We start from the raw sequence: 25051 nt of genomic DNA on the forward strand, positions 1-25051 counted from the left end.
GTGGATTTGTAATTATTTCTCTAGGAATCAGAGTAGTAGGTCAGAAATTGGAAGGAGTGATGGGAAGGTAGTTAGGTTTAGTAAGTCTCAATTGAAGGATAGGCAGGGGGCGGTAAAGGAATGTGTTGACGCTGATGGGTATTAGTGTGTTTATTTCAATGCAAGGAGAATTGTGGAGAAGGCAGATGAGCTTGAAACCTGGATTGATGCTTGAGAGTATGATGTTGTGTCCATTGTGGAAATGTTGTTGCAAGAGGGGCACGGCTGGCAGCTCAATGTTTCCGGGTTTCGATGTTTCAGACAGAATCGAGATGGAGGCATAGGAAATGGAGGACTTATAATACTAATCAGGCAGCACTCAATGAAGACATTGTGCAGGGTTCGTCCACTGAGACAATAAGATTAGAGTCATAGAGATTCATAGAGTTATACTGTGTGGAAAAAGGCCCTTCCGGCCAACTTGCCCATGCCGACCAACATGTCCCATCTACTCGTCCCACCTGCCTGTGTTTGGCCCATATACCTCTAATCCTATCCTATCAAATTACCTGTGTAAATATTTCTTGAACATTGTGATAGTACCTGCTTCAACTACCTCTCAGGCAGCTCATTCCATATACCTACCAACCTTTGTGTAAAAAAGTTGCCTCTCAGGTTCCTTACCCTCTCACCTTAAACCTATGTTCTCTAGTTCTCGATTCCCCTACTCTGGTACATCTATTCCTCTCATGATCCTATACACCACTATAAGATCATCCCTCATCCTTCTGCACTCCAAGGAATAAAGTGCTAGCCTGCTCAACATTCCCTATAACTCAGGCCCACGAGTCCTGGCAACACCTCGTAAATCTTATCTGCACTCTTTCCAGCGTTGACCACCCTATCTACCTGTGGCACCACTTTCAAGGAACTATGCACCTGTACCATTCATTGTGTAGGTCCTGTCCTTGCTAGACTTCCCAAAATGCAATACCTCCTATCGAACTCTCTGTTGTACAGAGTTAGATGGACAAGGGCTGATTAGGAATAGTCATTACAGAGTTGTACAGAGCCCTAGTGAGACCACACCTGGAGTATTGGGTGCAGTTTTGGTCCCCTAATTTGAGGAAGGACATTCTTGCTATTAAGGGAGTGCAGCGTAGGTTTGCAAGGTTAATTCCCGGGATGGTGGGACTGTCATATGCTGAAACATACAAGATTGTTAAGGGTTTGGACATGCTAGAGGCAGGAAACATGTTCCCGATGTTGTGGGAGTCCAGAACCAGGGGCCACAGTTTAAGAATAAGGAGTAAGCCATTTAGAACAGAGACGAGGAAACATTTTTTCTCACAGAGAGTTGTGATTCTGTGGAATTCTCTGCCTCAGAGGGCAGTGGAGGCAGGTTCTCTGGATGCTTTCAAGAGAGAGCTAGATAGGGCTCTTAAAAATAGCGGTCAGGGGATATGGGAAGGCAGGAACGGGGTACTGATTGGTGATGATCAGGCATGATTACATTATAGGCGGTGCTGGCTTGAAGAGCTGAATGGCCTGTTCCTGCATCTATTGTCTATTGCAACACCTCACATTTGTCTGTACTAAATTTCATCAACCATTCCTCAGCCCAACCAATCAAAATCCTGCTGCAATTTTTGACAATCTTCTACACTTCACTACAATACCACCCACGTTAGTGTCATCAGAAAACTTGCGAATCATGCCTTGTAAATTCTCATCATTGATATAGATGACAAACAGCAATGGATCCAGCACCAAACCCTGAGGCACACCATTACTCACAGGCTTCCAGTCCAAAAAACAATCTCCCACCTTCTCTCTTGGCTTCCTTCCATTCAGCTATCTCTCCTTGGAACCCATGCGACCTAACCTTCCAGAGCAGCCTTCCATATGGAACCTTGCCGATTGCCTTGCTGAAATCCATATATACGCCTACAGCTCCACCCTCATCAACCTTTTTCGATATCTTAAAAAAATTAAATCAGATTTGAGAGATATGACCTTCCACGTACAAAATCGTAATGACTATTCCTAATCAGCCCTTGTCCATCTAAAAGTACATACATCTTATCCCTCAGAATACTGTCTAGTAACTTTCTGGCCACAGATGTTCGGCTCACTGACCTGTTATTCCCAGGGTTTTTCCTGCAACCCTCCAGTCTTCCGGCACCTCACCCATATTTAATGACAACTCATAAATTTCAGCCAGGGTACCTGCAATTTCCTCTGCAGCTTCCGTCAGTGTGCTCAGATATATCTGATCTGGCCTGAGACATTTGTCTACTTTCATACAAGTCAGGCCATTCAGCACCTCTTCGACTGTAATTCTGCCTATTCTCAAAACACTTTTATTGACTGCCCAAGTTCCTCGGTCCTCATGTCTTTCTCTACAGTAAAAACAGAGGGAAAATACTAATTGAGGGCATTATCCATCTCCTGTGGTTCCCATAGGGTTGACTACTTCGATTCCTGAAGAGTCCCATTCTTTCTCTGGTTACTCTTTTCCCCTTTATCTCATAGTCATAGAGTCTTACAGCGTGGAAACAGTCCCTTCGGTCCAACTTGCCCACATTGGCCAACATATCACATCTACACCAGTCCCACCTACCTGCAATTGACCCATATCCCTCTAAACCTGTCCTACCCATGTACCTGTCTAGATGTTTCTTAAACTTTGCGATAGTACCTGCCTCAACTACCTCCTCTGGCAGCTTGTTCCTTACACCCACCACCCTTTGTGCGAAAAAGTTACTCCTCAGATTCTTATTAATTTTTTTTCCCCTCACCTTAAACCCATGCCCTCTATTTCTCTATTCCCCTACTCTGGGCAAGAGACCCTGTGCGTCAACCTGATCTTTCCGCCCATGACTTGATACACCTCCATGAGACCACCCCTCATCCTCCTGCACTCCAAGGAATAGAGTCTTAACTTGCTCTACCTCTCCCCATAGTACAGGCCTTCATGTCCTGGCAATATCCTCGTACTATGTACTTACCAAATCTTTTGGGATAATCCTTAATGTTATCAGTCAGAGCCATCGCCTGTTCCCTTTTTGCCCATCTGATTTCAGTTTTGGCTTGCTCCTCAGTTCCCGAAACCCCATCCAGGGATACACTTGATTCTAGCTGCTTATACCTGCCCCATGCCTTCTTCTTACTCTTGATCAAAGCCCCAATTTCCCTTGTTATCCAAGCTTCCTTACGCTCACCTGCCCTGTCTTTCACTCTAACAGGATGCCCTTCATTCTAACTCTTAGGATCCTGATTCAGACTTCCGATTTTTATGCCAGGTTAAATGTGAACCCACATCATAGTCTCTTTCACCTTTCAGTGGAGACCACTCTCTCCACAACACCTTGTTCTGTTCATCCCTTCTCACCCAATCTGCCCTCTCGCTGGGCACTTTCCCATGCAATCCAGGAAGATGTAACACAAGTTCATAGACTGCCTCTCCATTTCCATCCAGGGACCCCAACGGCTCTTCCAGGTTAGACAAAGGCTCACATGCATCTCTTCCAACCTCCTCTGTTCCAGTCAGGGCTCTCAATGCGCCCTCATTTATACCAGTGGAACCATTTTGCTGAATACTTATGTGCAATCCACCAAGGTCTTATGGAGTTCCTGGTTGATATCCATTTTACTCCTTCCCATTCCCATACTGTCCCAGGATTAATTTGGATATTTTCTTCATCATTCTCTTATTTGACCTCTCATTGAAGCGACTAAATACAAGAGGTATTCAAGATTTCGGCAGTGGCAGACTGAGGGGAAGATTTTTTCTGTGAACGGGCTGCGTGTTCAGCGCCCTTGGAAGCACTCAAAAAGTTGTCAGTTATGAAAGCACCACAGCACACTGAATCAGAATGGTGGCTATGGGAGGTGAGAAGAAGGTGAGTTGTGGTGGTGATAGGTTGAGATGTTGGTGGAGTAGGCCAATGGAGGCCCTGCAGCAGCCAGGGGATCGCAGAGATCAAACAATGCTTCTGGCCCCTACAGAAGGCAGACAAACATGTAGATCGGGCACAGCCTACAGCAGCACAATATACTGACAGCATTGCCAGTCCAGGCTAACTCCTTCCACACCAAGTGCCAGAAACATAGCAACGCATAGTGCAATACGTCAGAAGAAATCTACTATTTTTTATACTGCAATCATTGCACTCTTTTACTTATGTATGTTCGTGCTTAGGTATAGCATGATTTTACTAGATTATATGTAAAGTAATGCATATCACTGTATCTGGTACATGTGACAATGAAGGAATTACTAAGTACTCCTAATGAATACAATATCAATAAAACCCCACCATGAACCCCCCACCCCCCACCCTGATCCCCAATGAGCACATGTTTCTCCCACCAGCCCTGACACCCTGGTTCTTTCCCCTCCTTCTTCCGCTCATCTCACAGCCAGTCCCCTCCGCTCCAAGTTCACCATTTCCATCTTAGGTTTAGTTTAGTTGCAGTTTTAGAGACAAAGCAGGGAAACAGGCCCCTCGGCCCACCGAGTCCACCCCAACCATCGATCATCCATGATGGTCCACTCCGACCATCTGTTCAAACTAGTTCTATGTCATCCCACTTTTTCATCCTGCACACTAGGGACAATTTACAGAGACCAATTAACCTACACATCTGAGCAACTGGAGGAAGCCACCGTTGTCACACGGGCAAACTCTAGCAAACAGCTACCGAGGTCATGAACGTCTGTGCCGCACTTTAACCCGCTTTTACCATGTCCCCCATCCCCTTCCACTCATATCCCTTTACATTTTACTCCTCTCCTTATCAGACACTGTTTTATCTCCATTTCATCTTTGTCACATTCTCCAGTAATCCATCAATCATCACCCTCTCCCTCACTTGTACTGTATCTACCTATCACCCGTCTGGTTTTGCCCCTCCCTTATCTCTCTTTTCCAGTTTGCTCTCTCCTGCTCCATCAGTCTGAAAAAGGTCATGACCAGAAATGTTGTCTATCAATTTACCACCAACTAAGCCGCCTGACCTGCTGCGTTCCTCCTGTATTTCATTTTGGTCAAGATTCCAACATCTGCTGTTTCTAGTGTCTCCACAATACAATAAATTATCAGTTATATTTGGTAACCATACCACAATAGTGCAGGCTTATATAAAGTATGTCGTAGTTTGGTTCAGTTCGAGTTTTGGTTAGCATTGTGCAGTGTGCTTCAAGTGCCTGATGGTTGATGGGAAGAACATTGTTTTTTTGCTTATGGTTTAGAAGGATATGAGCCAAATAGGAAAACCTAGAATACCATCTGTGTTGACATGGACACAATGGGCCGAAGGGTCAGTTTCCATCGTGAATAGTTCTATGACCCTCATTGAAGGCTTTGGAGGTCAAGTCGGTGGATATACTTAAGGCAGAGATAGATAGATTCTTGATTAGTACAAGTGTCAGAGGTTATGGGGAGAAGGCATGAGAATGGGGTTCGGAGGGAGAGATAAATCAGTCTTGATTGAATGGCGTAGTAGATTTGATGGGTCGAATGGCCTAATTCTGCTCCTATCACTTATGATCTTACGATTCATAACAATGTTGTCTGGACTGGTCGGGTGGGTCCAGTAATGGGAGAGTCCTGCACAGCCTCAGAATAAAAGAGTGTACCTTTAGAATGAAGATGAGGAGGAAATTATTTAGCCAGGGTGTGGTGAATCTGTGGAATTCATTGCCACAGATGGCAGTAGGGGTCAAAACATTGGGTAAATGAAAAATGGAAATTGATAGCTTCCTTATTACAATGGACATCAAAGGTTACGGACAGAAGGCAGTAGAATGGTGTTTAGAGGGAAAAATATATCAGCCATGATTGAATAGCAGAGTAGACTCAATTGACTGAATGGCTTAATTTTGCTCCTATGTCTTATGGTGTTATAAGAAAAGACGGGATAGGTCGGAATTGTTTTCCTTGGAGAGAAGGAGGCTGAGGAGTGATCTGATAGGTTTATAAAATCATAAGGTGGATGACCACAATTTTGTTTTCCAGGGAAGTGAAATAAAACTGGTGGGAATAGGTTTAAGATGAGAGGGGATATATTTAAAGGAGACCTGGGGGCACACACAGAAGGTGATGGGTATATGAAACAGGCTGCCAGAGGGAGTACCGTTAGTGGGTAAAATTATAACATTTAAAAGTCATTTCGACGGGTACAAAGTTTAGAGGGATTTGGGACAAGTACAAGCAAATGGAATAAGCTCAGGTAGACAACTTGGTTGGCATGAATGAGTTGCCCAAATGACTTGTTTCCATGCTGTATACCTTTATGACTCCACAAATCCATGATGTGCTATTTATTCATAAATTATTTGCATCCCGTTTACAGCCACAATATGTTAGTATACTTGCCATCGTCACTTTCATTCTCCACTCACTTAAAAAAAAACCCTCTGGCAATTCAGCGTGTGTAAATTCATTTTATGGCAGCTGCAGTATAATAATGCTGCTATTGAGATAGTTTGCAGGAAGAACAGAAATAGCATTGCCCAGGCAACTGAGCAGAAGTGCAAAATAAACTTTAAGTGCTCTGTTGTACTTACATTCAACACTCAGCTTTCATTCAATATCTCTAAAATCCATTATTCATAAGACTGCATATTTAAAAACATTGAATCAAAGTGGCATGAAAAGTAGCTAATTGCATAAACTTCCTCCTTTTAGTTTGATTCCCCTGTGCTTCCCCATAATTAAATTTCAAAGATAAAGACAATGTAAAACCATGAGATTAAAAAGCCCAAGTATCATCAAACAAACTAATTTTTAAACAGATTTAACCATGAAAATAAATGAGGGTTCATATTCTGATTAATTAAAGGTAGATATCTCAAAACACTAAGCGGCATGAGTAAACACGTAAAACTTTCCAGACGACCTGACATTTCCTTCTACCAGCTTTCAAATGGGGGATAAATATGCTGTCCTGGCAATGTCAATGCACATCCTAGGTGAAGCAACAACATTATTTCTCAGGTAGACAAAAATGCTGGAGAAACTCAGCGGGTGAGGCAGCATCTATGGAGCGAAGGAAATAGGCAACGCTTTGGGTCAGACTGATGTGAGGGTGGGGGGCGGGAAGAAGAAAGGAAGAGGTGGAGCCAGTGGGCTGAGGGAGAGCTGAGAAGGGGAGGAGAATGCAGGAACTACCTGAAATTAGAGAAGTCAATGTTCATTACTTAGGTCCTTGAATGGAGCAAGAGGGGAGGTAAAGCGACAAGTGGCAAGCGGTGGGATCACGTTGGAGGCGGCAAAAATGTTGGAGGATTATTTGTTGTATGTGACGGCTGGTAGGGTGGTAGGTAAGGACAAGGGAGACTCTGCCCTTGTTATGAGTGGGGGGGATGGGGAGTGAGAGTAGAGTCACGGGGTCTAGAAGAGACCCTGGTGAGAGCCTCATCTCCTCTGACATTTTTGCCACCTCCAACGTGATCCCACCATATGCCACATCTTCCCATCTTTTCCTGTCTGCTTTCCGCAGAGACCGCTCCCTCCGTAACTCCAAGGCCAATTCGTCACTTCCCACCCGAACCCAACCCCTCTCCAGGCACTTTCCATTGCAACCGCAGGAAATGCTACACTTGTCGCTTTACCTCCCCCCTCTTCCCGCCCCCCCACCCTCACATCACTGAAGAAGGGTCTCGACCCGAAACGTTGCCTATTTCCTTCACTTCATTGATGCTGCCTCACCCGCTGAGTTTGTCCAGCATTTTTGTCTACCTTCGATTTTCCAGCATCTGCAGTTCCTTCTTAAACGTTATTTCTCATCTGATCAAAGTCCCATATTCATTACATAGAATCACAGAGTGTGGAAATAGGCCCTTCGGCCCAACTTGCCCACTGATCAACTTGTCCCTTCTACATTAGTCCCAACTGCCTGCATTTGGCCCATATCCAATCAATCAAGCACTTTATTCATCCCCGAGGGGCAATTTAAAAGGGCGCATTACAGTAGCTTTTTAAAAGAAAAGAGACACAATCAACGAAGAGCCAAACATTCAAAGCTACTCTCTGCACCTACCGGTCGACCGCATGTGCAGTGACCCGGCAAGGATTGGGTTGTCAGCAGCGATACAATAATAAAGCACACAAAATGTAACACAAACATCCACCACAGCATTCATCACTGTGGTGGAAGGCACAAAAATTTGGCCAGTCCTCCTCCATTTCCCCCCCGTGGACAGGGCCAGAGTCCAGAGTCAGTCCAGGATCGGCTCTTCCTCACCGGAGACCGCGGCTTTAGATTGTTGTAGGCCGCAGGCCGGCGGTCAAGATTTAAAGTCCCCGCCGCAGCCAGAAGCACCGTAGACTGCAGAGCCGGCGGTCGAAGCTCCCCTCCAGGGGTGATGGTAAGTCCATGCCGGCCCCACGGTAGAAGTTGGATATCCCTTCAAATCTGTCCTATCCATGTACCTAACTGTTTCTTAAATGTTGCAATAGTTCCTGCCTCAACAACCTCCTCTGGCAGCTCTTTCCATACACACACCATTCTTTGTGTGGAAAGGTTACCCCTCAGATTCCTATTAAATCTTTTCCCCTTCACCTTAAACCTACAGTATGTCCTCTGGTTCTCCATTCCCCTACTCTGGACAAGACACTGTGTCTTGACCCAATCTATTTCTCTCAAGATTTTATAAACCTCTATAAGATCACCCCTCATCCTCTTACGCTCCAAGGAATAGAGTCCCGGCTTGCTCAACATCTCCTTGTTGCTCAGACCCTCGAGTCCCGGCAACATCCTTGTAAATCTTCTCTGTATCCTTTCAAATTTACCAACATCCTTCTTGTAATATGGTGCATGGAACTGAACACATGAAAATAGTAAACGCCAAGTACAGGTATAATCAATTTCATTTCATTTAGATCTAAATGTGTGACCTGGCAATTTCGCTTTTCCTCACAAGACATAGACTTAAACATAACAGGTGCTTCAAAAGAGCTTGTGCTTACCAAAATTCTGTCACTGTCGATTATGGTGTTAAGTCGATGTGCAATTGTCAGTACTGTGCACTGTTCAAATTTCTCGCGAATTGTCTGTTGAATTAGCTGATCCGTTCTTCAAAAAAGGAAAAAAAAAAGGTTTTTCGATCAAACGAAAGTATCCGAATGCCAATCATGTACTAGACTTCTTAGCGTCACTGTCATAGAATCTTTTCAAGGCATTCTGCACCCCAGAAACATTTCATAGCAATCTGCAACCCAGTACCCATGCCTCGTGGAATCATAGTAGAAACATAAAAACACAGAAGAAATTTATGGATTTGAGCCTAAATCATGTAAAAATGTATTTCACGTGTAGATCTCACAAGCCACCATTTTCCTGGTGGATTCATATCTTTTGTGAAGTTCTATCGTCTATTCATATTTCTGTTGGTTTCCTAGTGTGAGACTGCCCCATTACGGGAAGGATGTGGAGGCTTTGGCAAGGATGCAGAGGAGGTTTACCAGAATGATGCCTGGATTCGTGGGTATTAGCTACAGCGAGAGGTTGAAAAGAATGGATTGTTTTCTCTGGCACACCAAAGGAGCGGCTAGATAGGGTAATAAGTCAGGACCTCTTTTCCAGGATGGAAAAAAAAAATCAAATACTCGACGGAATTGCTTTAAGATGAGGTCTAAGACTGATGATAGGAGGGGGGACGCCAACCTCATTGAATCTTACCGGATAGTGAAAGAGCTGGATACAGTGGATGTGGAGGGGATGTTTCCACTAGTGGGAGAGTTTAGGATCAGAGGCCATTGTCTCAGAATAAAAGGACGTACCATTAGAAAGGAGATGAGAAAATAAATTCCTCAATTTCTTTCGTCAAAGGGTAGGGAATCTGTGGAATTCACTGCCACAGACGACTGTGGCCATCAAGATATATATTTTAAGGCGGAGATTGACAGATTCTTTATTAGTAAGGGTGTTAGGGGTTATGAGGAGAAGCCAGAGAATGGGATTGATAAGGTAAAATAGATTAGCCACTGATTGAACGGCAGAGCCGACTTGATGGGCAGAATGGCCTAATTCTATTCCTATAATTTATGAATTTATTAAGATGAGAGGGCAAAGTTTATAAGGGTTGTGCGGGGCAAATTTTTTGTTACACTGAAGATGTATGCGATACAATGTGCTGCTGGGGGTAGTGGTTAAGGCAGATATAAGGCATTATGTTCAGCGCAGACATTGTAGACAAAATGAAATCCCTTGCATCGGTAGGAACATTGAATTCTCCAATTTTAGATAACTAACCTCAACTACTGGGCGTGTACTCACTGGAGATTAGAAGAATGAGTGGGGACCTCATTGAAACATGCAGAAGAGTGAAAGGCTTGGATAAAGTGGAGGTGGAAAGGATGTTTCCACTAGTGGGAGAGACTAGGACTAGACGTCATAGCCTCAGAATTAAAAGACGTTCTTTAGGAAGGAAATCAGGAGATTTATTTAGTCAGAGGGTGGTGAATTTGTGGAATTCTTTGCCACAGAAGGCTTTGGAGGACGTCAGTGGATATTTTTAAGGCAGAGATAGATTTTTGATTAGTACAGATGTCAGAGGTTATGGGGAGAAGGTTGGAGAATGGGGCTAGGAGGGAGATAGATCAGCCATGATTGAATGGTACAGTAGACTTGATGGGCCGAATGGTCTAATTCTACTCCTATCACTTATGTAGGATTAGTGCAAATGGTTGGTTAGTGGGTGGTGTGGACTGAAGGGCTTATTTTCATGCTGTATGTTAGCTATAATTTAAAATAATGTCATCTGGATGGCATTATCCAATTTGAATGACAATACAAGGACTTTTAAACATATGGCCATGATTTAAATTAGAAAGTAAATGACTATCATGCCTAGTTTGAAGACAATGTTGATATATAGTATCATTGCAGCAATTCCAGGGATGGCACAATATCAATGTCTGATCACTTATTAAGTTATTGCAATGAAAGAACACATAATTACCTAGCATCCACATTTGCTGTTGCTTCGTCGATGATAAGTATTTTACTTTTTCTGAGCACTGCTCGGGCAAGACACACTAATTGTCTTTGTCCAACGCTAAAATTGGAACCGGCTTCAGCTAGTTCTGCCATTAACTTATGTGGCAATTCTTCGACTACCTCCTTTAGCTGCACCTATGAAGTGAATCATGCATAGAAACGTAAAGAAACTTGCGTTTTACACTAATTTAAAGAAGATAGTTTCATCCTTTCCACAGCTGTCTAAAGTTGAAAAGTGTTGTCACATTTGGTCACTCAAAGTCTTCAATACTGGAGAAGGGGGATTTTTATTCAAAATGTTTTTATTTAGATTAGCATTGAGGTTCAAAAGCAATTTCTGGTTTTCCATTCAAACTCTTACCTCTTCCAATGCATTCCACAGTGCTTCATCAGTATGTTCGTCAAAAGGATCTATATTCTTTCTCATAGTGCCAGTGAATAGAACAGGATCCTAATAACAAAAAAGGTTATATTTCTGTACTTTCTTTGAATACATTAAGCTGAATATTTGTCATGTGTCACACACCCGGAAACAGGCGCATCAGCTCATTGAATCCACATTGTGCCCAATTAAACTAATCCCATTTTGTACATTTCCACAGGCAGGAAGGGTGACAGCCAATGAAACTAAAAAATGCAACCTGTGATATCAGACCCTTTCGATTAATTCATATATCTGCTACTTTGTGTATCATTTTAAGTATTTTAAACTTAATTCTGCAGTTATAAGGGATTTCAGTTAAACTTATTCATTAATGTTAAAGTTATAGATGTAAGAGAGGTGTTATATTTTCATTTCTATTTTTTCCACCTGGTACAGGATGGAAATCATCACTCCACAATCTATACAAAAATGAAGTATCAGGAAATTGTCTTTCAGGTCTGCTTGGTGGTACACATACGGGAGTACTGTAATTTGATTATCTAACATATTCTAACCTGTTGCTGAGAAGGCATCCAGGCTCAACCTTGTGGATAGTTTGGGAGATGCAAATCCATGTTTCTATGTTCCTTTATGATATGCACCTTGCACCATTGAAAGAGCCATCTAAATAGTTCTTATTGTTTATGTAGATACAAGGAACTGAAGATGATAGTTTACAAAAAAGATACAAAGTGCTGGAGCAACTCAACTGGGCAGCATCACTGGAGAAACTGAAAAAGTGATGTTTCAGGTCGGGACACTTCTTCAGACTCACTGAAGGTTCCCGGGATGCGCCGCGGAGCGGGAAGAGGTAACCCCAACCGGCCATCCACAACCATGCATGGCAGCAAGCCTGGCTCGCCACCATGAAGAAAGACCTGGTGGGCCGCTGCCTGCAGGGGGAAAAGGTTGGAATCCGCTGAGCTTGACCCCGAAGACTGTAGAGTCGAGGAGGAGGGAGAAGCTGGCAAAATCAGACACAAGGATTTGTCTGGTAGGAGATGGAGCAGGGTATTGCCTCCAGCGCCTTCAAGGTCGGCTGCAGGAGGTGGCCCCAGGACACAAAAGTGGTTGGGCGAGGAAAGAGTGGTCGGTTCCTGGGCCAAACTGGTTGAGGGCGACGGAGGAGGTCTTGCAGCAGCCTGGGGCTTACCTGGATCAGGATCCGCTCCAGTACATTGAGCGCGTGGACTGGACTTTGGACGTTTTGTAAATGGCATCAAAACATGACACCTCGTGCATGTGAGATCAATGCAAAATAATTTCACTGTTCAGTGCACACGTGACAATAAAGTACCATTGAACCATTGAAACAGGGGCTCGACCCAAAACATTCTCTATCCATATTCTCCAGCGAAGTTGCCTGGGCCGTTGAGTTATTGCAGCTCTTTGTCATTGAGTCATAGAGCACGGAAACAGGCCCTTCGGCCCAGGTTGCACATGACAACAAAGTTGCCTTGCCTAGCCGCGTTTGGCCCATCTATCTATATTACTAAAACTCTGTTCTTGACCGCTTTTGGCGATCGGTGCTGCGATTTCCGATAGAACGCCGCCACCTACGGCCGTCATTTGTGGCCACCTCGCTCAGAGCCCCCCTCTGCCACATGTGTGCCGAGGATTTTTCGATGAAATATGACCGAGATATTAATGTTTTTACAACATTCCCCATTCTCTCTGGCGGCTGACAGCAGGGGGAGGGAGGGACTATAAAACCCGGAAGTATCCTGCTTCACTCACTTTCTTCCGGACCACGAAGTGTTACGGCTCTCTGAGCTGCAGCTCTACTCCAAGGTGAGTCCCCTGCATATGCTTTTTCAGCCAAGTGATATGTATGTTGTTCACCATTCACCATGGTCTGAAGTTTCTTGGCATTTTGTTGGAAAGAGTTTGTAAATTTGTCTATCTATATTGTCTTTGAAATGTGTATTGAACATGAAATGCATTTGTATATTTGTCTATCTATATTGTCTTTGAAATGTGTATTGAAAATAAAATGCATTTGCAAATTTGTCTATCTATATTGTCTTTGAAATGTGTATTGAAAATAAAAGCATTTGTTATTTTTATAAAGCGTTTGCAAATTTGTTTCTCTTGGGTTTTAAAATGGTTGCACCCGTTTTCAGGTGACTAAAGCATGATGCCTGTATTATCTTTGAAATGTTTATGTAAATTGAAATGCATTTGTTGCAACGTTTTCAGGCGGAATAAAGCTTTTTATTTGGACCAGAACTGTGTTTAAATTTAAAATTGGCGCTCATTTTGTGATTTAAATTTAAAATTGGCGCTCATTTTGTGATTTCCGGCGATTGCAAGATGGCGGCGATGACGTCATTTCCGGTCGGAGGCAAGATGGCGGCGATGACGTAATTTCCGGTCGGAGGTAAGATGGCGCTGCCTGCTGAAGACGGAGTGCACGAGGTGTTGAATAATTCTACAGAACTGGTAAATGTTTGTGTGTTTGTTGCAGCAAAAGCTGCATTGTGTTTCAGCAAAAGCTGCATTGTGTTGCAGCATTGTGTTTCAGCCACAGACTACAACAGGATTTGAAGATTCGTTCAAATATTCGGCTGCTTTCTCTATGGTAAGTCTGTGTTTGTTGGACGTTATTTAAAAGCAGCATTTTGTTTCAGCAAAAGACTCTACAGCAGGATTTGAATATTAGTTTTGCAGTGTATTTTAGTGTTGTGTGTGTGTGTGTGTGTGTGTGTGAATATATATATGTGTGTGTGTGTGTGTGAATATATATATGTGTGTGTGTGTGTGTGTGCGTGCGAATATGTGTGAGTGTGTGCGAATATGTGTGTGTGTGAATATGTGTGTGTGTGAATATATGTGTGTGTGAATATATATGTGTGTGTGTGAATATATGTGTGTGAATATATATGTGTGTGTGTGCGTGGATATATGTGTGTGACTATATATATGTGTGCATATATATGTGTGTATATGTGTGTGAATATATATATATGTGTGCATATATGAATGTGTGTGTGTGTGTGTGTGAATATATATGAATATGTGTGTGATTGTACAAGAACTGTACAAGATTGTACAAGAACGGTACAAGAACTGTTCCAGAGCCGCTGTCTGAAAAAAGCTCAAAGAATTGCTAAGGACAAACTGCACCCCCCTCCACATACACCTGGATCTCCTGCCATCAGGCAAGATATATCACAGCATCAAAGCCCGCACTACAAGACTGCTAAACAGCTTCCTGCCACAGGCTGTAAGGCTGCTAAACAGTCATTCTGTACTCACAGTCACTTGATTCTGCGGCTTGGCATGGACACTTTAATAACTGGCACTGGCCACTCAAATCAGCTGCCCCGGACATTCTTATGATTGGTTTTACTGTATTTTAACGTTGGTGTTTTACCTGCTTTTAACTATTTATACTGTTCCATCAGGGACTGGATTGTTTTTAGTGTTATTATGTGTGAAATGTTTTAAATTTCATGTGCGATGCTCCGGTATTCCCTGGGAAACGTCTTTTCATTTTGCACTGTACAACTGTTGCTTGCAAGATGACAATAAAGGTTGATTGATTGATTGATTGATTGATTGATTGAATATATATGAATGTGTGTGTGAATATATATGTGTGTGAATATATGTGTGTGTGTGAATAGGGGGTTGCACGTAAGGTCACAAGGTCATAGGACTTGACGCACGGAGCTGCTCAATCCATCTGGAAGACATCCATCACTTCCAGTATATGTTATTAATGCAAGAAGCGCGTACTTTCCTATCTGTTAAAAACCGCCAAAATGTTGAATTTGTGCTCTGAAAAAAATTGTGGAAGTTGGGGTAAGTGTGAGAGACATGTACCCAACATTAGAATTCCAAACGTGAAATGAAATGAAAGTAAAGAGAAGTGAGAATTGAAGGGACAACAGCAGCTAAAGTGCTTGGTAAACATTGGCTGTGCAGATATCGTAATTGAAAATATCGGAATTATCGCGTTTGCTCACTGCATTTCATCAACAGTAAGGCATTATTCGTGTTTTTTCTTGATTCCTTCGGTATCTAAAAATTCTCAGAAGTGATAAATCTGGCTGTAAATTTTTCTTCAGATGCTTTTTCATTTTGTACGTAAAAACCTACTTGAGAACCATGGGCGATTTATAAAAAATAAAAAAAAATACAGCCAGATTTATTACTTCTGAAACTTTTTAGTTGCCAAAGGAATCAAGAAAAAACACAAATAATGCTTTAGTGTTGATGAAATGCAGTGAGCAAACGGCCAATGTTTGCTAATCATCTCCCTGGAAGATGGAGTTGGAAACAATGGTAAGTGCCTAGCAGCAGTACATCGCGTGTAATCCATTTGGTGTAGCGTGACCCGACTGCCGTGAAACCTCCCTATATGTGTGTGTGTGTGAATATATATGTGTGTGTGTGTGTGTGTGTGAATATGTGTGTGAATGTGTGTGTGTGAATGTGTGTGTGTGTGTGTGTGTGTGAATGTGTGTGTGTGTGTGTGTGTGAATATGTGTGTGTGTGTGTGAATATGTGTGTGTGTATGTATATGTGTGTGTGTATATGTGTGTGAGTGCATGTGAATATATATATGTGTGTGTGTGAATATGTGCGCGTGTGTATATGTATGTGTGTGTACATGTGTGTGTGTGCATGATTATATGTGTGTGAATATGCATGAGTAAATCGCTCACTGCCCCCCTCCTCCACTGACATCCCCCACCTCAAGACGCTGCCCTCCGCCTGGCTATAGGATGCACCCCCTACTGAAGCCGTCCACATCCCCTGCATGAGGGCACCCCACCCCCTTCTCATCAGTTCATGACAACCCCCGCCTGGGGCTGCCCTTGGCTGCACGACATTTACCACCCATAGGGCAGTGTCTTGAGGTGGGGGATGAGTCTGTATGTGTGTGTGATTGAGTCTGTGTGCGCATGTGTGTGAGTGAGTGAGTCCGTGTGTGTGTGTGTGTATGAGTCTATGTGTGTGTGGGTCTTTGTGTGAATGTGTGTGTCATTGAGTTTGTGTGTGTGTGTGTGTGTGTTTGTGTGAATGTGTGTGTGTGTGTGTGTGTGTGTGTGTGTGTGTGTGTGTGTGTGTGTGTGTGTGTGTGTGTGTGTGTGTATGTATATGTGTGTGTGTGTGTGTGTGTGAATATGTGTGCGTGTGTATGTGTGTGAATATGTGTGTGTGTACGTGTGTCTTAATAAATGTGGGAGTGAATATGTGTGTGTGTGTCAATATGTGTGTGAGTGTGTGTGCATATGTGTGTGAGTGTGTGAATATATATGTGTTCATTAACAACTGAAATTGTCTTTAGGCTGCTTTTTCAACATCATGTCAGGAAATGTTAGAGGTCAAGGCGATGTGGCTATTGCTGTAGTATCCTCTAGGATAGCAGCTACATTTCTGCCTGGTGGAAGAACTACACATTCTCGATTCAAGATACCCATCCAAGTGGCCGAGGATACATTGTGCAACATCGAGAAGAACTCTAAGACGGCACATTTCACGAGGCAAGTGAAAGTCATTGTTTGGGATGAATGTCCAATGATTAGGAGAGAACGCTTTGAAGTTGTGGACAGAACTCTTCCAGATGTCTTCAGCAATACTAAGCATTTTGATGCCCCCCCCCCACCCGGCAGTGCAGGCCTCAGTGACTGAGCTGCTAGCCCTCAGTGACTGAGCTGCCAGCCCAAAAATCCATTCCGCCCACAAGTAGTAGTTAGTAGAACCTAATAGGCAGGAATGGCTGCTCTGTGGAAGAGTGCATGGGGGGGAGGTTGTTTGGAGATGCACTGAATGTGTGGGTGTGAGGGGAATGGCAAGGAGCAGAGTGGGAGGGGGGGGGGGGGGTTGAAGGTATGTGGGGTGACTGAGTGAACTGCCAGCGTACCAGGCGTGAGTGACTGCACTGCCAGCCCACGAGCCGTGAGTTAGTGTGAGTTAGTGAACTGCCAGCCCAATAATCTATTCAGTCCACCCTCTTCACCCTTCTCTCTTACAGTCTGTCACCTGTTTTGGGCAGAATTTCTGGCAGTTTCTCAGTCACCAGCCTGCCAGGTCCGAGTGATTGTACTGCCAGGCCTCAGTGACTGAGCTGCCAGCCCTCAGTGACTGTGCTGTCAGCCCAAAAATCCATTTGGCCCACAAACTCCATACTAGCCCTCTGGAAACCAGTACCTTCGGCCCACAACAATCATACTAGCGCAACAGAAAGCCACCCCCACTGGCCAGCAATATTGGAATTGGTGGAGAGGTGGAATATTGTGTTGGGTGTCCAGCCCTCCCGTGTGATGCTGGGACCCAACGGGTCCCACTTAGTCTAGTATATTACTAAAACTCTCATCTTGTTTGTTTCTATGTCTGTCTGTATGTGTGTCTGTGCGGGCTGTGTTCCCGGAACTGTTCCAAAACGGTACATGATAGAGCTAGTTTTTTGGCCCACCTTACTCATCATTGTCCTGGTGTGTGGTGTATCAAGTTTTGTTCAGATTGATGGTATATTATACGAGTTATTCACATCTTAAACTTTACAAAATCCAGTTTGAGAAAAATCACTTGAACTTCCACTGGCAGTTAGCAGCTATGACATCACAATGGAATCTCATTGACATAAACTGCACGTCAGCAATGTTCCACCCCACAATGACATCACAATGGGATCTCATTTACATTAAAAAATTCTGTTTTTAAAAAACACAGCTGCGTTCCATTCAGATTGATATTATATTTTACAAGTTATTAACATTTTAAACTTTAAAAAATTAACTTTTCACTTTAAAAAAATAAAAGTTTCACTTTAAAACTTGCCCTGCCTGTTAAAGACACCCAATGCAATGAGAGATTTTTTACATTGTTGTAACAAATGAAACACTGTACATCTTGTATGTGTATGTGACAAATAAAGTTGACTTGACTTGGAGTGGGGGAGGGGAGACAGAACTCCCAGTGCAATGAGAGATTTGTTACATTGTTGTAAGGAGGGAGGGGAGGTGATCCCAGCATCACCTCTTCAAAAATATTCGATCAAATGAGTGAGATGGAATTTCCCTAGCACAAAACCGTGCTGGCTATCCCACATGAGGCCAAATCTTTCCAAATGTACATAAATCCTATCCCATGAGACTTTCTTCAATAATTACCCATCACAGTGGTTCAATGGTTTCTTTATTGTCCAGGTACAGTGAAATATATTTTTTCATATGTCCATATGCAAGAGGCTCAAGAGGCTCACTGATCAGTGGTCACCTAGCTTATTCTTATTGCCCTTTTGAAATAAACTTAACAACATAAGCTATTTTCCAGTGTTCTGGTGTCTTTCCTGTGGCGAACGAAGAAGCAAAAATCTACATCAGAGCCCTGGTAATCTCCTCACTTATTTCCCATAATATCCTGGCATAGATCTCAATCCAGCCCTGGGGGTTTATCCACCCTTGCTGTGCTTCAAGTTATCTTACACCTCCACTTCCTAATACTGATCTGCTCCAGGCTGTCAACGCCACCCTCCCTAAACTCGCTATCTTCCATGACCTTCTCCTTCGTGAATAGTCCTCAGATGGGTCCCCCCCCCCCCCCCCACATCCACTGACACCAACCATAGATTACTTCCTTTGTTTCTATATTTGTAATATTACTAATATTACCAACGACAACGTTGTTTGCTTATGTACCTGTTATTGCCCTTCCAAATAGCAATTCATTGGCAAAATGTGCTTTCAGATATCTTGATGTAAAAGTGTTTAGTTTAGATGTAAATCTACTGGTTAAATTTACAGATAGCATTAATTGTTCCAAGTGTAGATTAACAACGTTTAACAGTAATTAAACATTACCGTAATGAAACATTACTGTTTCACTGCTGTTGAACATTGTTAACAATACTAAGGTCACCTAGCAAAACTACACAGCCCCTCCCCACATTAGGCTAATGATTCTGGGTAAATGTATTTTACATCAGTATATACTGTACCTGAGGAATGATAGACATGCTGTTTCGCAGAACTTGTAATCCTAGTTCTGAGGTCACAATGCCATCAATCGTAATCTTCCCTTCTGGTTCAGCGAGACGAAACAAGGCTGAGATAAGTGAACTCTTTCCAGCACCTGTTCTTCCAACAAGCCCAACCTGCAATGAATTCAACTTTAATTATTCACCATTATATATTAAGCACATAGAAGTCAGAAACAAATAAATGAAATGTTTTAAAAATCACATAAAAGTCAATTAGAAATCAAAATATTCAGTGTCACATTACATTTTATTGATTAAAAAATGTACTACTGGGTAAGAAAGGGGGATTGACAATTTGCTAAAGTACTATTATATTTTCAAACAGGCTGAGGTGTGTCCTGACAGAAGTTATAACATTACGAGAGGTTAGATAGATAGATTTTTTTTCCCTGGGTGGAAATGACAAGCACTAGAGCGCATAGCTTCAGAGTGAGGGAAAGTGTGCTGGTGGCCTTGTTGAGGCAGCGTCAAGTCTAGATGGAGTCAATGGAAGGGATGTTGGTTTGAGTTATGGTCTGGGCTATGTCCGCAACTCTCTACAATTTCTTGCTGCTTTGGATGAAGCTGTTCCAAAACCTTCCTGTGATGCATCCTGATAAAATGCTTCCTGCATTGTACTGTAGAAATTGCTGAGGGTTGTTGGTGACATGCTAAACTTCCCAACCCTTCTAAGGAAGTAGAGGTGTCGGTGTGCTTTCTTGACCATTGCTTCCATATGGCTGGTCCAGGATAAATTGCTGGTGATATTTACCGTCGACTCAAAACAATTAATGATCAACTGTAACTACTTTTCTTACCTTTTCTTTTGATCTGATTGTGAGGTTCAGGTCCTTAAGAACAGGCTCACAATCAGGACTGTAGCCAAAGCTGACATCTTCAAATATCACAGTGCCGCAGGTTGGCCAGTCACTTGGTGGGGGCTTGTAAGATTCCCATGGTGCCTCGCTTTCAAGTTCAGTGTAGTCCAGTATTCTTTCCACTGATGTCATCTACAAGAACAAGACAACATTTAAAATTGCCACAAGGAATCTGGCAGTCTGGTTGGCTGACACTTTCTTTCACACAAGACTCTACTGAAGCCAGTTAATTTAAATAAACCATCTTGCATAAAATAAGCTCCTATATTCATAGTTAATCTGTATAACTGTAAAAAATATGTTGTGTTTTAAAAAATCTTTGTTTGGTGTTGGCACTCTTGACACTAAAGGGAACATCATCATCCATGTAACAGATTGCAAAAATATCCCCATGCCTTGACAGGTGCCAATGACTATGATAATGACAACCACATATGCTCTATTATTTCCACTGACTAGTAGAGCCAGATTGTGCCAAGAAGGTTCTCCTCAGATTAGCACCTCACAGTAATTGACCAATCTCAAACAGCAGAATGTGTGGAGCTTCCACAGACCTCCAAAGTGCCCTAAAAGCTAACATAATTAGTACCCGTGAAGAGACACCTGGCTACCAGCAAATACCAGTAGCAAATGAACACAAGGCTTTCTCTGACTAGAAATTGCATCAAGGGAAAAAAATCAGCTCAATTGGCACATGAAGTAAAAAAATAATTTAATGACAGAAAGGACAGATTGAAAGTGGGGAGGAGATCAACAAACTGGGTGATATTCACGACATACATGAATTCCCTTGTGCTGTCAAAATGATACAGAGCTCAAATACCCAAGCTTATTTCACCAACAGCCAAGGACGGAGGCTAGTTTACTAATGGATGAGTGGGAACCAGTCATTCATCATGGAAACAGGCCCTTCTGCCAAACTTACCTATGTAGACCAAGGTGCCTCATCTTAGGTAGTTCTACCTACCCACGTTTTGTCTGTCTGTCTGTCTGTCTGTCTGTCTGTCTGTCTGTCTGTCTGTCTGTCTATCTATCTATCACGAAAACTCTGATCTTGTGCTCTTCCGGTTTGCAGGGTTTTTCTATTTGAGCAAGAACGGAACGCGATAGCGTTGCAATTTTTCGCCAGATTACTCACCGTTCTCCGGTGCTGCGAGTGCAACAAGTTTAGTTCCGATCGGTGGTATTTGGTAAAAGTTATCGAGGTTTAAAAATCTTAAAACCGCGCATGCGCAGATTGCTTCAGTCAGCGCCACGCAGATTGGTCTCTTCTCTTCTCCGGTCAGTCAATGCCACGGCCGGGATGGCGCGGCCCCTTCCTGCCCCACCGGCGGCGGCCTGTCCTGCCTCACTCATAAACTCTTCTCTACCCTCCTCACAGTAACATGTCTATCGTCTCCCCCACCACCACCAGTGCCCGGGGGGGGGGGGGTTCAGTGGAGGCCCAGTGGATGCCCTGGTCCCGTCTCTCTCTCTCCCTCATCACTCGTCCGTCTCCCACGCCCGCCCTCCGCGGCAATGGCGGTCCCGTCTACCCGTCCCCCCGGGTCCGTCACCTTTGGCATTGCAGTAACTTACCCTCACGGCTTTCTTGGAGATCTTCTCCACCAGCTCATCGAAACTCGTGGTGCCCACCGTGACGAACACTGACTCCATCCCTCCCACCTTCCCCTTGGCCCGGCAGTGGCAGCGAGCAGGCAGGCAAGTAGGCGGTGGGGCAGGGTGGGGACAGGCCGAGCGGCGGCTGAGCCGGAGTGAGCAGAGTGAGGGAGAGTCGGGTTGCAGGGTGGCTGAGCAGTAACTCACACACATGATGCAAATTGGCCAATCGTCAAGTCAACTGGATCTAAACCACAGCTAACAATGATTTTCTTCAGAATTAAGGACATGACTTCAGAATTAAAGGACAGAAGTTTAGGGGTAATATGAGGGGGAACTTCTTTACTCAGAGAGTGGTAGCGGTGTGGAATGAGCTTCCAGTGGAAGTGGTGGAGGCAGGTTCATTGGTGTCATTTAAAAATAAATTGGATAGGCATATGGATGAGAAGGGAATGGAGGGTTATGGTATGAGTGCAGGCAGGTGGGACTAAGGGGAAAAAAATTTGTTCGGCACGGACTTGTAGGGCCGAGATGGCCTGTTTCCATGCTGTAATTGTTATATGTTATATATGTTATATGTTAATTACCTGTGGAGGAAGGAACTGCAGATGCTGCTTTTTATGAAGGGGGGGACTGGGGGTAGAGGAAAGGAGAGGTGAGGGAGGGATTGGGGGAGGGGAGGAGGGGAGGGAAAAGATCCTGGGGAGGCGAGAAGAGATAGTGGGGGGGGGATTAAGGGAGAGGAAGGGGTAGGAAGGGGGAAGTAATGCGAGTGGAGAATGAGGGGGAAGAGAGGGAGAGGAGGGAGGAGCGGGTGTGGTAGGAAGTGGCCACGGAGGGAGGGGAGGGCAGTGGGGGAAGTCAGGAGGGATAGTGGGGGGGATAGGGGGAGGTGAGGAGTGGGGGATAGAGAGATAGGAGGGTGGTAGGGAGGGGAGAGAAGTTATGGAGGGAGGAAGTGACTGAGGGTAGGGGAAAAGAGAGGGAGGGAGGGATTGTGGAGGGGAGGCGGAGAGGGGAAATGAGCCGTGCCTGCGCAGTTGGGGGCTATGCGTGAGTGGTGCAATATTGCGTTGGGGGGGACGGGTTGCATTGGGGGAACGGGTGAGTGGTGGAATATTGTATTGGGGAACAGGTTGCGTTGGGGCACCAGGCCTCCCGTGTGACAGAGACCCAACGGGTCCCACTTAGTCTAGTATTCCACTAAACCTTTCCAATCCATGTGCATGCCCAAATGAATTATAAATGTTGTTATAAATAAATTATAAACCTCCTGCAACTACCTCCTCTGCGAGTTCCTTCCATATACCCAACATCCACTGTGTGAAAAGGTAGCCCTTTAGATTATTATTAAATGTTTCCCCTCTCATCCTAAACCTATGTCCTCTGATTATTAATTTCACAACACTGGGTAAAAGACTGTGCACCTATTTATTCCCCTCGTAATCTTATGCACCTCTATAAGATCACCCCTTATCCCGCTGTGCTCCAAGGAATAAAGTCCTAGCCTGTCCAACCTCTCCCTATTGCTCAGGCCCTCAAGTCCTGTCATTTCCTAGTAAATCTTCTTTGCACTTTGTCCAGTTTAAAGACATCCTTTCTATAGGAGGGTGACCAAAGCACAACATAATACTCTAAGTATAGCCTCACCAATGTATTGTACAACTGTAACATAACATCCCAACGTCTGAGATGTTTTTTCATTGGGAACAGGCAAAAAGGTCAGACAATTGAAGCATATGAAAGAAAACACTGCTGAAGAACTCCAAAACAAAGATCATCTACCAAGAAGTCCACATTGCAGAACACTCTCCAGTCTGAAAGAATCAGTCTGAAGAACGGTTCCGACCTGAAACGTCACCTATCCATGATCTCCAGAGATGTTGCCTGACCCGCTAAGTTTCTCCAGCACTTTGTGTCGTTTTGTGTAAAATCTGACTTGCGTAAAAGATTACAGAACGTACCCTTTACGCAAGTCGGGGCGTGGCTGTAGAGGCACATTAGCGACGTTTTAATCTTCTAGCACCTTACTCGTTTCTAACGATAATTCATATATCACGTTTAATCAACAATTCCATGTTTTGAGTACATTCAACCCCCTTAAATAGTGAATGCTAAATATTCATTTGATTGAAATATATTTTCTTCTCAGCATGTAACCCCGTTTTCTGAGGTTTTGACCCCTATTTGTAGACGTAAATACATTCCCAGATTCCGCACTTTTGGTTTACGAAGAACATAGAACAGTGCAGCACAGGAACAGAACCTTTTGCCCACAATATTTGTGTGAACAAGATGCCTGGGTAAATTGATCTTATCTGCCTGTACAGAATCCATATCCAGGGCTCGAAATTAGCGTTTGCCCAAGTGCCACTGACCACCAAAAGTGACGCCGGGCAACCGAAATGCCGAGTCATTTTGCCCAGCTTGGCACTCAGATACTGGTTTATACCGAAGATAGACACAAAAAAACTGGAGTAACTCGGCGGGTCAGGCAACATCTCTGGAGAAAAGGAACGTGACGTTTTGTGTCGGCGACGGCTGTAATTCGTGGGAAAGATGCTAAGTGTGGCGTGACGGAGAGTCGGAACGAATGACGGGCCCCGCACAGCAGCAGCGGTGACCGCGGCTCCATCTCCTCACGCACCCCGCCCGTTAGCGGCCGCTGCCTGCCACTCCGCCAACGGCGCTTTCAAAACAAACCTTCTTGCATGCCGAGGCCGGGAGGAGGGCGGGAAGCCGGGTAGGAGGAAGGGAGGAAGAGGGAGGCCCCCTTCCGCCGTATGAAGCGTATGCACCACTCGGCCCCGCACCTTCCTGTTGGCTGGCGGAGGAGGGGAGGCGGAAATCCCGGGGCCAGGTGTCCCCCCCTGTTTTGAGAGGTCCCCACCCGAGAGCCCCCCCCCCCCCCTTCCGAGGGTGGCCAGAGACGTCGGGAGTCAGACAGGAGCGATGCCCCCAGGTCCACAGCCAGCGCAGAGAAGCAGCGTTAAACCCAGCTCAACTCTGACTGTCCCACCAGGTTATCCCTGCCTGGATTTACGGGAAATATGTCATCAGTCCGAGCATGACCAGGCGAGACAGGCAGAGTTAAGTTGTATTTAGCGATGGATTGAACTGAAATTACCGTTCACAGGGCCTCCAAAGCCTCGTGCATGTGTTCTGAATAATTTTTGCAAGTCCATTCCC

General features: G+C 44.2%; 1 protein-coding gene across 3 annotated transcripts in view; it reads right to left on the reverse strand.

The window, feature by feature from the left end:
* abcc4 (ATP-binding cassette, sub-family C (CFTR/MRP), member 4) overlaps positions 1-25051 on the reverse strand; it is a 169751-nt gene that overhangs the window by 13761 nt on the left and 130939 nt on the right. For 2 of the 3 annotated variants that reach the window (XM_055636820.1, XM_055636819.1), the window contains 5 exons: positions 20204-20395; positions 19365-19520; positions 11351-11440; positions 10952-11124; positions 8958-9063 (listed from right to left, as the gene is read on the reverse strand). In XM_055636820.1, the coding sequence (XP_055492795.1) occupies positions 8958-9063; positions 10952-11124; positions 11351-11440; positions 19365-19520; positions 20204-20395 (717 nt within the window). Of the gene's footprint in view, positions 1-8957; positions 9064-10951; positions 11125-11350; positions 11441-19364; positions 19521-20203; positions 20396-25051 lie in introns of those variants that run through there. The other variant, XR_008723606.1, reaches the window with a different exon arrangement.

This window comes from Leucoraja erinacea, chromosome 6 (assembly GCF_028641065.1).
Source record: "Leucoraja erinacea ecotype New England chromosome 6, Leri_hhj_1, whole genome shotgun sequence".
In the NCBI taxonomy this organism is placed as follows: Eukaryota; Metazoa; Chordata; class Chondrichthyes; order Rajiformes; family Rajidae; genus Leucoraja; species Leucoraja erinaceus.